The 14,981-nt window shown below is 36.0% G+C and overlaps 1 protein-coding gene and 1 long non-coding RNA gene across 6 annotated transcripts; one reads left to right on the forward strand and one right to left on the reverse strand.

The window, feature by feature from the left end:
- Positions 1–314: 314 nt before the first annotated feature.
- On the reverse strand, positions 315–5,517 carry LOC18098446 (transcription factor PIF3). 3 transcript variants are annotated; one of them, XM_024601608.2, is made up of 8 exons: positions 4,364–5,517; positions 3,004–4,231; positions 2,800–2,904; positions 2,616–2,681; positions 2,207–2,272; positions 1,590–2,111; positions 810–939; positions 315–703 (listed from the first exon to the last, which is right to left on the reverse strand). In XM_024601608.2, the coding sequence occupies exons 1-8, from the start codon at positions 4,456–4,458 to the stop codon at positions 693–695; spliced, it is 2,223 nt and encodes a 740-aa protein (XP_024457376.1). In that variant the 5' UTR covers positions 4,459–5,517; the 3' UTR covers positions 315–692. The 3 variants fall into 3 exon arrangements, with proteins under 3 accessions (XP_024457376.1, XP_006382253.1, XP_024457375.1); XM_006382191.3 differs by having other exon boundaries at positions 315–939; positions 4,364–5,516; XM_024601607.2 differs by having other exon boundaries at positions 315–939; positions 3,004–4,228; positions 4,364–5,506.
- Positions 5,518–11,945: 6,428 nt separating this feature from the next.
- Positions 11,946–13,733, forward strand: LOC112327475 (uncharacterized). 3 transcript variants are annotated; one of them, XR_002981700.2, is made up of 4 exons: positions 11,946–12,166; positions 12,266–12,342; positions 12,514–13,186; positions 13,358–13,733. It is a non-coding gene; the product is annotated as an uncharacterized LOC112327475 (long non-coding RNA). The 3 variants fall into 3 exon arrangements; XR_002981701.2 differs by having other exon boundaries at positions 12,514–12,833; positions 12,920–13,733; XR_002981699.2 differs by lacking the exon at positions 13,358–13,733 and having other exon boundaries at positions 12,514–13,243.
- Positions 13,734–14,981: the final 1,248 nt, after the last annotated feature.

Here is a 14,981-nt window from a genome sequence, read left to right on the forward strand (position 1 = left end):
GTGTAGGAACCTCCAGCTAGCTAGGAGAATACCAACGATTGTATGTCTCCATTTATATAGGCTTTTCAGGATTTTGAGTAGAGAAGAACATAGAATTGGTTGAACCTCGCGGAAGAGCTAATGAGACTTCACTCTTTCCATGTATGGTGGCACGTGCCTCACCTGGTACTGAAGCAGACATTGAAACAACAGTCACAACGAATAACAGATATTGAAGTTAGATTTGTAAGAAGCTTCATGAGTCCACTATGATGTAGAGATTCTGGAAATATGGTAGATGGTTAACATGCTTGAGAGGTTGTATAACTACGGTATTGGAAAATAAGTGTTTTTTTCATTAATTCAAAGAACTTGTATTGAGAGACCTACTACAGAAAACACTCATATTTCTGGTTGGTTCACTCCTAGACAGTGCATTGTTTTCTCAGGTTGTGCAAATGAATGTACAGATGCTAGAAAAAACCTTCGAGTCTCCTCAACGTACAAAAAATCTGTGCAATTTGTAATTCTACTTCCCTGAAATTAGGATTCTGACGATTATCGTAAAAACTTGACTTCATTAAACTCTGGAACCTTTCTGCATAGTCATGTACCCAAAATCCCACAGATTTACTGCATACAAGGAAAGTTTAGATGTTGACATGAAGCAAAAGTGGTTCACCTCTCCCATGGCAAAGCATCAGAACTACCAATCAGTCACAACCTGCAGCGCGTTGAAGTAGATAAAAAAAACTTTTACCTCTACAAACCATATCAAGTAGATCTAACATCAACGTTTGGCACAGCCAACAGTTATTGCAAATGCTCACCAGCCTCACTACTTGGTACATTGTCATTTCCACCAACCGACTTCAATGCTCTGTTGTCAGCAACTCCTGAGTCTTGAGCATTATTTTGCACCAAAGCAGGTTGTTCAAAGCATTCATTTGTTGCCTGGCACTGGCATCAGGAACAATGTAGCTAATTTTAGATTTGGGTTCAGTAATGGCACAAGGTAACTCAGTTGAAGTAGAGAACATAGTTTTCTGTGAGGTTACCCCAACTATCAAAGTCAACTTTGTACTTTTTTAAGACTTCTTGGCTGCTAGGAGGTTATGAAAATGACACCCCAAATAACATCTATAATTGGATCTAGATTCTATGCTCCAATCGAAACATGCCCACGATCTTTGAACAGAAATTGGATAACAAACAATACAGTTTGATAAATTATAAAAAAAATGTTCTCCATGAAAATATCCTTCATGAGGAAAACATAAATGACACTGATTTAGTTTTCACTTTTACAGGATGATGGACACGAAGAGTGACAGCTTTAAAGACATAAATAGATAGATCAAAATTTAATAGTCGTGTGCTTATATGAAGGCCATACTTGCAATTTTCCATCATGCAACATTGAGATGGGATTAGAATGCGCCTAAAGCTACTAAATTCCTTCTATTGGGAGTGGAGAGGAGCCGTGAAGATGGTGATTACCAAGAACAACAGACATCAATCATCATCGTGAAATGAAAACCCATTTAGCCACATTCAATTTGAGCTTTTCATTCTCATAGAATATGCCACTTAGTTAAGAATCAACAAACCTGACTAGAGGTCTGATTCATTGAGCTATTGACAACATTATTCTGCATCACTTGCGAGTTGATTTTCTGAATTGCTTCATGTGAACTACAGGCCGTAGCTGAATCCAAATTATCCGTAGCACCTACCACACCACAAGCATTTGGTTCCATGTTTGTTTTCAGAGGAGGCCCTCCAGACATTGGCACTAAGGGTGCACAGGGAAATGACATTGGAAATCCTTGACCTGAAAGGCCAAACATCTGAAGATTCGATCCTCCCATCCTATGCAAAGCACTTAGCCCTGACATTGGCTGGCCAGAGAAATGCGGTCCATGCATAGGAGGCACTTGATACATAGGGCAACCAGAAGATCCACCATTCACGTCTGGCATACTCATCCCAAAACCCATTCCCATTCCCATACGCATTCCCATTCCCACACCCATGGGTAAGAACTGCCCCATATGAGCTGCATGCATGTGAGGCATTCCAGGGGGTAACATCATTGATGGCATATACAATCCAGCTCCCATTGACATGATCTGCATAAAGGTGGTGAATGATCCCAAGCAGCTATTTGATTTTCCAATTCATCAAGTGTCTTGAATGAACTTCGAGAGAAATCAGCAGAATTTACCTGTACTTGAAGCTGAAGCGTCTTTAAATACTCAATGGCCTCATCAAGCATTGAAGCTTTATCCACCTTATAATGCAAATATGTCAAAGAAAATGGAAGCAAAGATGCATATGAAATCATCTACACTAAAATTACTTGACTTTTCTCAAATTCCTTCAAATTTCCTGGAGATCAGCAATAACTTTAACCTAAGAAAACTGAGGGATGATTCGATTAACATAATGGTCAAGAACTTGGAATAGTTTAAACTTCAATAAACATGAATAAACTCAAATAAGTAATTAAACTTCAATTAGGCCAAGGTTTGGTGCAGGTTTGATACTCCCAAGCCATTGTGATTTTATAGAAAACCTCATTTTCAAAAGATTATGGAGAAATTCACTGAGTAACATAAATACAGATATCCAACCTTGTTACAGTTTGGTATGAGTTCTTGTAGGGCCCGCATCTTTTCGTTGATCCTATCCCTTCGCCTCTGTTTGTTGAAGTCCAGATGAGAACCGATCAATATACTATAATTCATAACTACCAAGGATAACATCAAATGAACAAGCACATCTCTTCAGATGAGATATTGGAATGTTGTTGCTCACCCTTTCAGATAAATTATGAACTTCTGCAGCCCGGTTTCTCTTGGAGCCATTACCTGCTCGAGCAGGAGCTTGTTTTTTTGCACCTACAGATTCTTCTTCTACATCCTGCGCATTGCTTATTTCCTTAGTACATGGAAGAAAGAGAGAGAGTATAGGAACAACAAGAAACATTGTAAAAATGTGAAACCTATGAATGAAACTCACTTCACTAGGACCTTCAGACTCCTCAGTATCTCGATGTTTTCTCTTCAGATTCTCAGTTGGATCATCCGAAGCTCTCTCCACACTATTGTCCGAGCCAACAGAAGAAGAAGCAACCACGGGCTCTTTAGTCTTCTCAACATCTGCTACTCCTTTAATTGCACTTTCACAAAAGTTTTGACGACAGTTTCTATCACTTTTTGAGTCACCTTCTGGAATTGTAGCCTCAGGTAGCTCAGCAGGAACAAATCCTTCTGCAGGCTTAGCCTCTGATGGTTTAGCGTCAACCTTGGGTGGCATCAGAACAGGAAGACAATGGGAGCTCGTTTCCTTTAGCAAACCACTACATGAATTAATGGGAGTGCATTCAGCCGGATTGCTACTACTTGCAATTGAGCCCTTATCTTTATTTTGCGTTCTTTCCATGTTTGAAATCCCTGTACCAGCTCTCATGCCAATGTTCTGAAGATTAGCTTTCGCAAGAGCAGCAGGTCTTGCAAAATGAGAGAAATTCATCAAACTGGAGTTGGTTGTGGATTGTGCTGGAACTTGCTTCTGCATCTTTATGCTGGGAAAACCACCTCCTGATGTTGGAGCTCGAATAGAATCCACTGAAACGACATGGTGGGCAGCATTGCTTGTACTATCACCATTTTTAGCTGAAACTCTGGATCTAAAATATGGAAATGATGTTTGGCAATGCTCAGAAGATGATAGATATAACTGGCTAGCACTAGTTCTAGGCCTATTAGCTTCAGTATCCCCTGCTGAAGAATTCTTCGCCACATCTCCTTGCTCTAAACTCAAACCATTATGTACAGAAACAGTACGGGAGTCCCTAACTGACTGGCTAAAACTTTTTTTACCAAACGACGGAAAATTACTCTGGGAGGAGTGTCCATTTACAGTAACACCAGATAACTCGGGCAAAAATTCAGAACAATAATCATGTTGAGGAGATTCATCCAATGGATAATTCAACCAAGGCACCATGTCATCATCTTGATTCACCCCCATTTCAACAGCGGGAACTGACATCGGGAGTTCATTCAGTGTAGACTCCATCATCCCAAACTTTCCTGTTCTAATATCGGTGCCATTTCCTATGTCTTTATATCGAATCTTGGGGTTTTGACATGGTAAGGTGCTACAAGGTTGTATCTTTCTAGCTCTACTGGATTGAATCTGACCATTTTCCCATATTAGCTCACCAAAGTCATTCTCAGGTCTGCTTTGTAGGACACCAACAGACACAATAGAAGAAATGAAACCAGAAAGAAACAAATCAATATGGAGAAATGATTCACTAATCCAAGATAAAAGGAAGCTCAATAAAAAAAAGGGAAATTAAATTGAAACTTACACAAAAGACAGATCAGTTGAACAACTAGGATCCTTCTCTTGAGAAAAATCAATCTTTCCTTTAGCCATTCGATATAATAGCTCAGACAAAGGCATGGTGAAGGTGTTGGTTAGCAACACTTCCTCCTAGTAAGAAATCCTCTCTAGTTCAATTGCTTAGCCATTACTGGCACCTTTTGTAAACCACTCTTGAACTCTAGCACAAGTTCAAAGAACCCAAAAACATATGTATATGGAGCCAACAAAGTTTCAAGACATGAAAAGCTTGACAATAACCCCACAAGTACAATACAATCCCAGTTTGTATCTAACTCGCAAAAGAAATAAAAGAGAAGAGTGCTTCTTCTTTTACAGGACAGAATATTATCTTTCTTTCATTTATACTGATGTCCTTATCACCTGGAAGTGAGATATATAAATAAACTATAAATCAACACATAGTTTTACTTAAAGTAGCAGTCAAAAAACATATTCTTTAATGGCTCTCTCAAAGATTCAAAAACCCTCCAAATCAAGCTACTTTAAGCATTTTTTTTAAATTAAAGAAATGATCTTTTCCACTTCTTTAATCATTAAACTTGAAACCAACAAAAACCCAGATCAGATTTTGGAAACTAATTAACTTTATCAGTACAAATCAAAACTAAAAACCCCAAAAGGGAGTGATATGCTAGAAACTTGAAGAAGAACTCGAAACACTTCTTGCCTGGCAATCAACCAATAAACTGATAAAAAGGAAGAGAATTTTGAGAAAATCTGAGCTCCTCGAAGTAGTCAAAAGTTACACTAATCCAAATGCATTAAAAATGAGAGAACTTAGCTGAGCAATTCATACTCTTAAGCTTAATAGAAGCTACCAAAAGTTTGTATCTTTAAAAGTTTGAGCTCCAAGAAAGAGAACTCAAAATCTCAAGAGACAGAGAGGCCAAGTGGACGTAGAAGACGGCGAAAGGCTTGCAGAGATTGCAGGGGACCAAGACACAGATAAAAAACAACCAACTTTACGTTTCTTTTAACTTTAACCCCTCCATTTTTTGGATCTTCTTTTCCTTTTAGCTAGTGTTAGAATTCAATACGGTCTTTTCCGTGTTATCTTCTTCTTCTTTTTTCCTTGTTCTTTGTTTGGTGATGTGGGGCCATTTATTCAGTGAGTGCTGTAGGGTCCCACAGAGGCAATTTAACTCTGCTATAACACTCCCACCACTCTCATTTCTTCAAACATGAATCTTGAATCCATCATAAAATGAAGGTTTGTTCGCATAATATGGAAAATATAGAGAACGGTATGCTCCAGGTTTTCAAGTTTAGAGTGTGTACATAAAAAATGATTGAGAATTCCATTAGTTCCTCGTTGGAAGAAGAAGAAGCAACCATCGGTTTATTTGTTTTTGCATGCCAATCTATTTCAAAACTAATTTTTATTTAAAAGAGTATTAGATTAAAATATTTTTTTATAATTTTAATATATTACTATTAAAATTTTTAAAGAATACTATTTTAATAAATTTTTAATTCAAAAAATATTATGCATCACAGTACAAAAATACAAAAACTTTTATATTTTCTTCAAGGGGGTGCTTCCCCTTTTGAAGCTTGAATATTTTCATAAATCTGTTAGATTGGGAGTGAGTGATTCATTATAAACTGATGAATAATAGGAAAGGTAAAATCAGTCACATCACACAAAAAAGGAAGGAAGGAAGAAAAGGTTATGAGTTTATGAGGGCAAGGTTCATCTTGCTAGAATTTGAGGGACAATGTCCCTATTCCATGAATTTGAATACCAGCATTTATGTTGTTTAGATTATATATATATATATATATATATATATATATATATATACACACACAATATTTACTGCAGGATAATATATATATATATATAAGAAATAATGGCATTTGGTTTTACTTGAAAGACTGTGATAGCAAGCCACTGACATGAAATCTAATCATGAGAAAATTGGCCTAAGGGGGAAAAAAAAGAGAGTCTAAAGGTGAACATCTCAATTGTGATCTCTAGTGATTTCATGATTAGTTCTCAGTGAACAAAATCTATGCATTTTTTTATATCATTTTTGCCCTTAATTTCCACTAGGTCATAACATGAATATCTCTCACGCATGAGGTCAAGACTGGGATTTGACTAGAGTAAGTTAATTTACATCTTACTGTATAACAAGCAAGCTTAGAGCCAGGGGACATCAAGATCTCTAGTTTAATATATTAAATTGGATTTAGATAAACATGTTGGGCCCATTAAACTAAAATATATATAAAATGCTGTAGGGTTGAAGTGGGATAACTTATCAAGCAAAGAATATTAATTTAATACATTGATTATATATTTGTTTAATAATACCAAGTCTTGTATCTAAATGATTTTAAGCTTGCACTTTTCACATCGATCTTATTCGTTAAATAATTCCTTTTATTTAAATTGTTAATGATAAATAAATTCAGAAAGTCTTGGATAAATAAATTGTTTTAGAACAGCACTAACTTTTAGATTTAAATTCTGAAAGTCAAGGAAAAAAAACAAACCTCCTAATTCGTCATCAAGGATTTGTTTATTTATATGATACATGCAGCACAATATAGTTTTCCAAGGATTCAATTAAAAACTCTCTTGAAAAGAAATCATAGTTAATTCTTAAATCTTTTTTTTAAAATCAATAAAAATTACTACAAAATTAAATACACACTAAGTGTTTTTCTTAAAATTACTACATCAATGTGGCGTTTGTGAATGCGATCGAAATCATGTTTTCTATAAATTTGAATTTTTTTACTTAATTAAAATTAATCTTATTTTATATTATTTTATCATTTTGATGTGTTAGTATCAAAATAATTTTTAATAAAAAAATATATTATTTTGATGTATTTACAATAAAAAAAATCATTTAAAAAAAACATATATCTCACAGACGCAACAGTCTCTCTCTAATTAGAGTAGTTGGTAGGGGAAGCTCTAATGAAAGTAGATTTGCTTGAGCAGGGATCATTAGCAAGGGGATGCTTACGTGTCTTTAACGGTGAGGAAAGAAAGATTTGGTTCCATCCATCGTATTCCATGAACAAAAGTTAAAGGGTTTGGATAGATACAGATACAGATACATGAAGATGGAAAGAACCTAGCTGTTCATCTCATGTGCTATATGTTCCCAAGAAGTGAAATGATATTTGTCCACTTGGACCCTTGTAGAGCCGAGCCAGTAGGGGACTCGGCAGTGTTTCAGTGGACCCCCGGGTTGCGGCTAGCTGCCAGGGCATCTTTCTCTATATATCCCCTGTTTTGGTGCGCACTGCACCGGGTAACATGATGATGGATGGAGAAATTACGAGGTGGATGCGACTTGATTTTACACACCTTTGGATTTTGTTCACTGGAATTGACCCTTCTGAAGAAGAATTCAACAGGGTGATGGTGTGAATTTCACGTGTTTGCATTAATTTCACGTGACTCACTCGTTGGTTCATGTGTGTCGTCCGTCCATTGCCATTGGCACGTTGCTTTCCTGGAACCATCACCCACCATGCACCTGCTCTCTTCTCCGATGAATGATTCCATCCACTGAGTTGTGGGTTCTATGGGCTCTAGTCAGGTATCCCAATCAGCAATGTTTTGTACCCCCATGATTTGCTAGCATTAATGTGGTAATTGACAGCCAGTACACCTGAATAATCTTTTATGCCTGGTCTAGGTAGGCAGAATAAAGAGGCCATGTCCTTCGAAATGCTATTTTCTAGGTCCTGCTGCTGCTGCTGCTGCTGCTGCAATCCCAGTAATGGAAAAAACTACGCAGCCGTCACTGCACATTTCTCCCCTGCGCCCTGCATCCGCATTCTGAATCATACATAGCTCAGCTGTGATGACTCCCATTCCATGTATACTTTATTAATATTCCAAATTCTCATGTCATGGTATGTGATGAAACCTAAGCAAGTGACATACAGTGGAAGCATTTTCTCAAGGAAAAGCAATAAACAAAACAACTTAAACAAATATCAGTGTAAAGGACATCCCCAAGATAATGGGCACTCAAGAATTATATAATAGAGGGAATGCTGTACCTATTACTGTTGCAGGAATGTGAGGACAGTAAACGATAATGTAAAAAAAAATACGAGTGACCCTTTGTAGAATGCTGACGCTAAGAGGGGTCCAAGACAAATTTAATAGTTTTCTTGGCTTTGGAGCCCTAATTAATAAATTGGACCTTAATTTAGACGAATCATGCTCTCTCAGTGCCCTAATAGCTCCTCCTGGCAGGACCACTCTCCTCCCATATCTAGCATGCACATTGCACATGTATTTTTATAACTATAAACTATTATTTTCTTAATTACTTTTACCGTGTGATAACATAAAAAAATCCAGCTGTTTGGGTTTACAGATATTTGGAAATCGCTCAAATAGCTGGAATCCTAACCCAAATGGTTGGAATTTTCAGCACGACATCCAAACCAACTAGGTTTATCTAATCTTATCCCGGCACACTCTTCAATGTATTTTTTCAGGTTTCTAATAGCCACGTGCACACATTTCATGCGCATAATTTTTTCTACACGTACAATAATTTATCTTATTATTTTTTATATCAATGACACTGTACATCACTAACATTCCATCAATAACATACATGACGCAACAACTATAGCATAACACAACAACTAACCATGACTAGCTAACACATCAATTTCTTCATCATTTTCTGTGAAATAATTCCAAGTTCTAGCTAGGTGTATAAACACTCTCAATCACCGTGCAAAATCTATATCGATAGTTTATCATGCAAAGCTCCTTCTAGCCATTGAAAGCTACACTTGAGAATATACTTTCACATTCTAGTTATAAAAGTCAAAGCTATCCATGTCATTTTAAGCCTAGTCTATAGATTCTTTTTCTCTATACATTTCTTTTCACACGTTATATTTCTTTTACACTTGCTGACTAAACAAGAAACTTATTTTGGAGGAAAGTTTGTGTACTCGTGATATCAAGTTCAGTCACACTAACAGGCACAGCCATGGAAAATCAAAAGTTTTTGAGAGACTTCATCTCTATATATATATGTATGTGGAGCTACTAGCAGAAGAAGCAGAGTTCCGGGTGCTATAAACAAAAACAACCAGCTACTTGTTACTGCATCATATTCTCTCTTTTCTAGTCAAGTAGTACCGCTGGTCGAAGCAAATTCCCAAATGCTACATATATATACATATACATATTTAGTCTTAGATTGATAAAACTAGCAATCATCCTGCTATTCTTTGAATAAATCATATATAATATTAAGCTCCTATGTTTCACTGTGCTTAAGCGTGTGTGTCCATCATTTATATATACATATACAAAACTGTATATGCAGACACACATCCACGGTAATTATACACTATGATTAACACCTAGCAAGCATATATTTGTACTTGTTCAAGCATGTTGGGGGAGAGGGCCCATGTTATTGCTGAATTAAAATAGCCATGCCCATAGTGTTTAATTCTGAAGCTAAGAATAATTAGGCAATGCACTGATTGACTCAAATATTAACAGATCAGATACTGTTGAGTGCTTAGCTAGCACAAGTTCATAAACAGCTAGAAGCATGCGGAACTTAATACGTCATAAGGAATTTTATTTGATCAGCAACGAAAAGGATAAAGAGATTTACAAGCCTATTGGACTTGAAAAGAGTTGTCAAAAAACGATGGCTCTCGGCAGGTTTGCCCCTACAAATGCTCTTTCTTCAATTTCCATGTGGCGAATCATGGACGTGCAGATTAAGTTAGAGGATGACACCTGCCTAGCTAATCTAATCAATTGTCCAAGTCCTAGCTAAGAGATGCATGCACACAACTGTACGAGATTATAAAGGAAAAGCTGAACGGATGAGACAAGTTTGATGATGTAGATGATGATGAGACATGATTAAGGATATGTTCGTGCAAGTTGATCACATGATGCCGTTGCATGAAGGTCAGAAACAAAGTCAAAACAGCACCAAATCAATCACAAACTTATTCTATTCTATACAAAATACAATTAGCTCTCTCTCTCTCTCTCTCTCTCTCTCTCTCTCTGTATGCTCCACACGCGTTCTTGAATCCTTACATGTCTCAGTCCACCCATGATTCACAACGATACATGGTCCTCAAACAACATGGTCCTGTATGGACAGCTAATTTATTTGTCAATGATTTACCTTTCATGTTGTCACCTTAAATGTGTTCTTCCAGATTCATCACATTCAGACCCAGTTGTTATCTTTGAATTATGTGAAATTATAAGGATTGCACAAGGAACTTAATTTCTCCTGCAAGAGACTCATGATGATGGAACTCATTCATACATGAAATATATATATCTATACATATTTCTTTCAATTTGGCTAGCTATCAATTTTTTACTCGGTAAACCAGGATACGAACTCATTCATACATGAAGCCTTGTTGAACATATAAAGCCATCGACCTGATCAGAAGTTTATTCAACATTTTTTCATAATACCAATATTTTTTTAGTGTAAGATCAAGCATACAAATGCATAGTACTACAACATGATTTTCCGTCTATATATAGGTAGGAGTGGGAATCAGTCAATAATTTCCATCTTGGATCTTGCTTTCCTGTTTTCTGAACATCTTATCATGATCTACAACATTAATCACTCTATGTCATCAAGCTTAATTAACGTCATCCTCAATTATATCTAGCATGTCATTTTTGAGGAGAACATGCTTATTAGGATAATTTTTTTTAGTAACTAAATGTTGTTAACACAGCATGATATTGCTTGCAAAAGCTTGCCAAAAATGCAATTCCTTCCTCCTGAGGTACATCTATTTGCTTAGATATATAGTGCACTGACCTTATGATGAAAATTCAAGAAGGGAAAGATAGGTTAGAAAAATTCCTAAAAGGTGTTTGATATTTTTCTTATTGTTTATTCTTGTTGAAACTTCAATATATCTGGGCTATTTATAGCCTCTAGTATAGCTTAACCAGAGCTATGATCGCGGAAGAATATATAATGAAGAAAATCTTAATCTATATTAAAAAACAATCAGAACTCATATCCTCATCATCTTCAGTTCCTAATCCTGTCAGCTTCTGTCTCTACCGTAACTTTGAAAATCATTGGTTGTCATCACCTTACTACGACATTTTGCCAAAAGAAAAAATGTTTGCTGGTTAATAGTCACTGGACTCAAAACAATCCCTGATGGGGAAGACTCTGTGAATCCGGATTTTGAGGCCATGCTCTAATTTGTAAGATAATGGGCCTTGCCACTGCCAGAATCCTCAATCAACATACATGAAATATGAATAAGCCCAAACATGTCACAAAAATAAGCCCATAGAGGGAAAAACCCTAAGGGGCTTTCACTAAAGCGACCGACAGTATCCATGTGGGAAAGGTGAAAAGGAACTGCCAAAGCATTCCATGTTCATTGACTAAAAGGTTGAAATGAACGGCCAAGATCATTGTTTCCCCAAAGAGATGCCCTTGATCTGGCGGTGAACAACTAAAGTAGCTAGGGTTGGAAATTGGCAACACAATATAAAGGGATGGAAGGCCAGGGTAAGTGTTCATAGCTGCTTCGGTAGCCGCTTGTAAGTTAACACATATGGGAGGAATGGAGAGGGAGTAGGATTTTCGGAAGGTTATCGGGTGGGTGAGCGGGGAAGATAACTTTGGTTTTTGAGATAGTACTTGTTATTTTCCCTACTCCACCCATCCCATAGGTTTCCGATCATTCCTCCCTCTCCTCATCACTCTGCTTCTCATGGCCTGTTTATCTGGTTTGTATACTTTTCCTGCATGCATACACGCTCCCGCGCACGCGCACGCGGGTCTATCTCTCTATTGTGTCTGAATATATAGATGGATCTTGTGTGCAGGATTCTGGATCTAGTCTATCTCATCTGCTAGTGAATAGTTCTACGTTTTCTTGAAGCCCTCATCTACTATCTGAACGGTACTCTCTATGTAGTTTCTTTGCAAGTGAATCTCTATGCAAGTGTAAATAATATAAGCAAGTATAGTAAACTAAGCTATAAATAAGAACAGATACCTTCAAAGTGATTTCCTATTCATACGATAATCCCAGTGAGTACTGCAAAACTAATCTTTATTCTTGAGTTCCCAGTTGAGCAGACCCCGGGCATGGAAGGTCCAAACTGACAAGCTGTGACTCGAATATAAGCATTCGTTGACTGACACTGCACCCTGAACGCCGTCCTTTATTACAGCATCAAAATAAAGGCAGCCATAGTTTTAAATTTTCAAACTTAAATCAGAACAACCCAGTCAACGGAAAGCAAAGCAAATAAGCATATGCTGGGGGGATGATTTCAACTACTCGGATGATGTTATAAGAGAGGCCTGCAAACATAGGTTTGCTTGACATGTTTTAACTCGGATTAAACTTCTCCATGTGAAGAGAAGTGTTGAGCAGCTGTATTATTGGTATATTTCAGGAGCTAGATTATATTCCTTATGAGACTGAATTACCAAAATATTGTAAAACAATCGGTCACCAATAATCTATGCAGGAACACAAACCATTGGTTAACTGGTGAAACCGGTTGAAATCTTCCACAATAACCTGTCATGAATCTCTGGAGCAAACTTCATAACTCTCTGGCCATCTCCACAAGTTCTCAGATTCTTCTTTATACGAATTGGTGCCCCAGCAGGAGGTGTGCTTGAAGCTAAAATGCAAGGGCGAGTTTCTCAGTGATCCCACATGCTCTGCTCCTAGTTTCAGGCTTTCAGCTACATACCAGTTTTTCTTCGCCAAGTCCTCCAACTTTCTCAGCGTATCATAAATCTCATCTGCCCTTAAACATTTATTTTATTTCACTAATTCTTTTTAATGGTCTCCAGATAATGTTGACATCTTCTTATTAAAATTGTTCAAAAAACAATAGCTCGATTTGATTTGATTTTTTTTCAACTAAAACCCATTTAAAAAAAATTGAACATATTAGGAAACGGAAGAGTCGTAGAGCAGCACAGAGCACATGCCGAAAATGCTGCCTGCTTTGATAAAAGAAATGGGCCCGCAGAGCTATTGCTGCAGTGTCGGTGGGTGCTGGTGCTGGGAAAATGCTCGATGTGGTCCTTTGGATTTGAAAATCTTATCGGTAATATCGCAGAGCACATCCTAACGGATCTTTATGTTCATTAAAGTCTGACTTTAATTATCTGCTTAAAACATGGACCCTCAAAAATGGTTCCATCTCATGCACCAAGACAGAAGAATAAAGTGAGATGATTTACCCATTGTTGTGGGCAGGAGGGGGTGTTAGACCACGACATCTGTAATATTTGAATTATTTAATCCATCTTAGCCGGTTAAAATTAGATCTTATTATAAATATTATGAATGATAACGGGTAAAAAAATTAATAAATAAATATTATAGATTAGGTATAGATCGAGATTTTTAAAACCTGTTTAACTTTACCGAATTTATATAACTCAATATAAATAATTCAAGTTTTTAATATAAATAATATTTTTTTTCTTTTACTTTCACACTTAAAGTTATTTATTATTATTCTTTCTCTTTTTTTTATTCTTCACTTTTATAGCTATTTGTTTTAAAGTTTGATTTGTTAAAAGTGACAATGCATTTTTTAATTTCAATATTTTTTTATCAACAACCAAGATATCATGAGAAAAAAAATGGAAATTTTAAGAATTTAAATTAAATTTTTATTTTCTTAATCAAATTATAAAACTAAAACCATTTTATAGATATTATTTTTCTATTTCATCTTTGTATGATATTGCACCCAAACTGATTGATTAAATATTTGACTTTTTTTTTATGAAAATAATAATATTTTTTATATTATCCCTAATATATGTATTTTAAGTGTATTATCTAATTCCAATAGTTGGAACTTGGTATTTTTTTTAGTTAAAAAATAAAAAAATTAATATATAAAAAATAATTGAATTTTAAGATATTTTAAGTTGGAACTGTGTAAATCGCATATATAAGATAGCCCGATTCGTTTAAATATAATACTTTCCATGATTCTTTCTAATTGAATTTTAAGCAGAATTGTTCGCTTTCAAAAATAACAAATGATATGATATTATATCTTAATATAAGTAGTACAGTTAACGCAAAACAGCAAGATCACTATAAATAAATAAATAAATAAAACAATAAAAGGAAAAAGAAGTGGATTTAATCGGGATTGTTGAAATGAAATAAAAACAGTTAAATAGATTTTTTTCATGAATCATTTAATCCTGATGTTAATGATTTGTTTTTTATCAAGTAAAAAATTAATCTAATTTGAACATGTAAAAAAAAAAAAACTAGTAGAGAATATTATCAGCCATGAAAAATAAAAATAAGAAAAACATGTCCGAGAAGGACGGTCGCTTCGCATCGATGATGAAAATATTTATATCGATGCCTGTGGCCATGCACTTTTTCAGCCTCCGTTGCCGCCGTTGTTCCTCCTCTCCGCGGCAACCTAGCAACCCTCTGATATTATTTCATTATTAGCTGTCAATAAGATGGTGAGGGTGGAGGAAATTATCACCAAAAGTCAATGGTTTTCGATGGCATTTGTCTTGTCAAATCACGCT

This window comes from Populus trichocarpa, chromosome 5, assembly GCF_000002775.5.
Source record: "Populus trichocarpa isolate Nisqually-1 chromosome 5, P.trichocarpa_v4.1, whole genome shotgun sequence".
NCBI classification, from domain to species: Eukaryota; Viridiplantae; Streptophyta; class Magnoliopsida; order Malpighiales; family Salicaceae; genus Populus; species Populus trichocarpa.

Bases quoted from the DNA above. Each gene is read 5' to 3' on its own strand.
- LOC18098446 (XM_006382191.3), bottom strand. From the start codon at position 4,458: ATGCCTTTGTCTGAGCTATTATATCGAATGGCTAAAGGAAAGATTGAT. The intron at 4,232-4,363 runs GTAAGTTTCAAT...TGTCCTACAAAG, and splicing joins TCAACTGATCTGTCTTTTGT to CAGACCTGAGAATGACTTTG. The intron at 2,112-2,206 runs GTAAATTCTGCT...ACCTTTATGCAG, and splicing joins CGCTTCAGCTTCAAGTACAG to ATCATGTCAATGGGAGCTGG.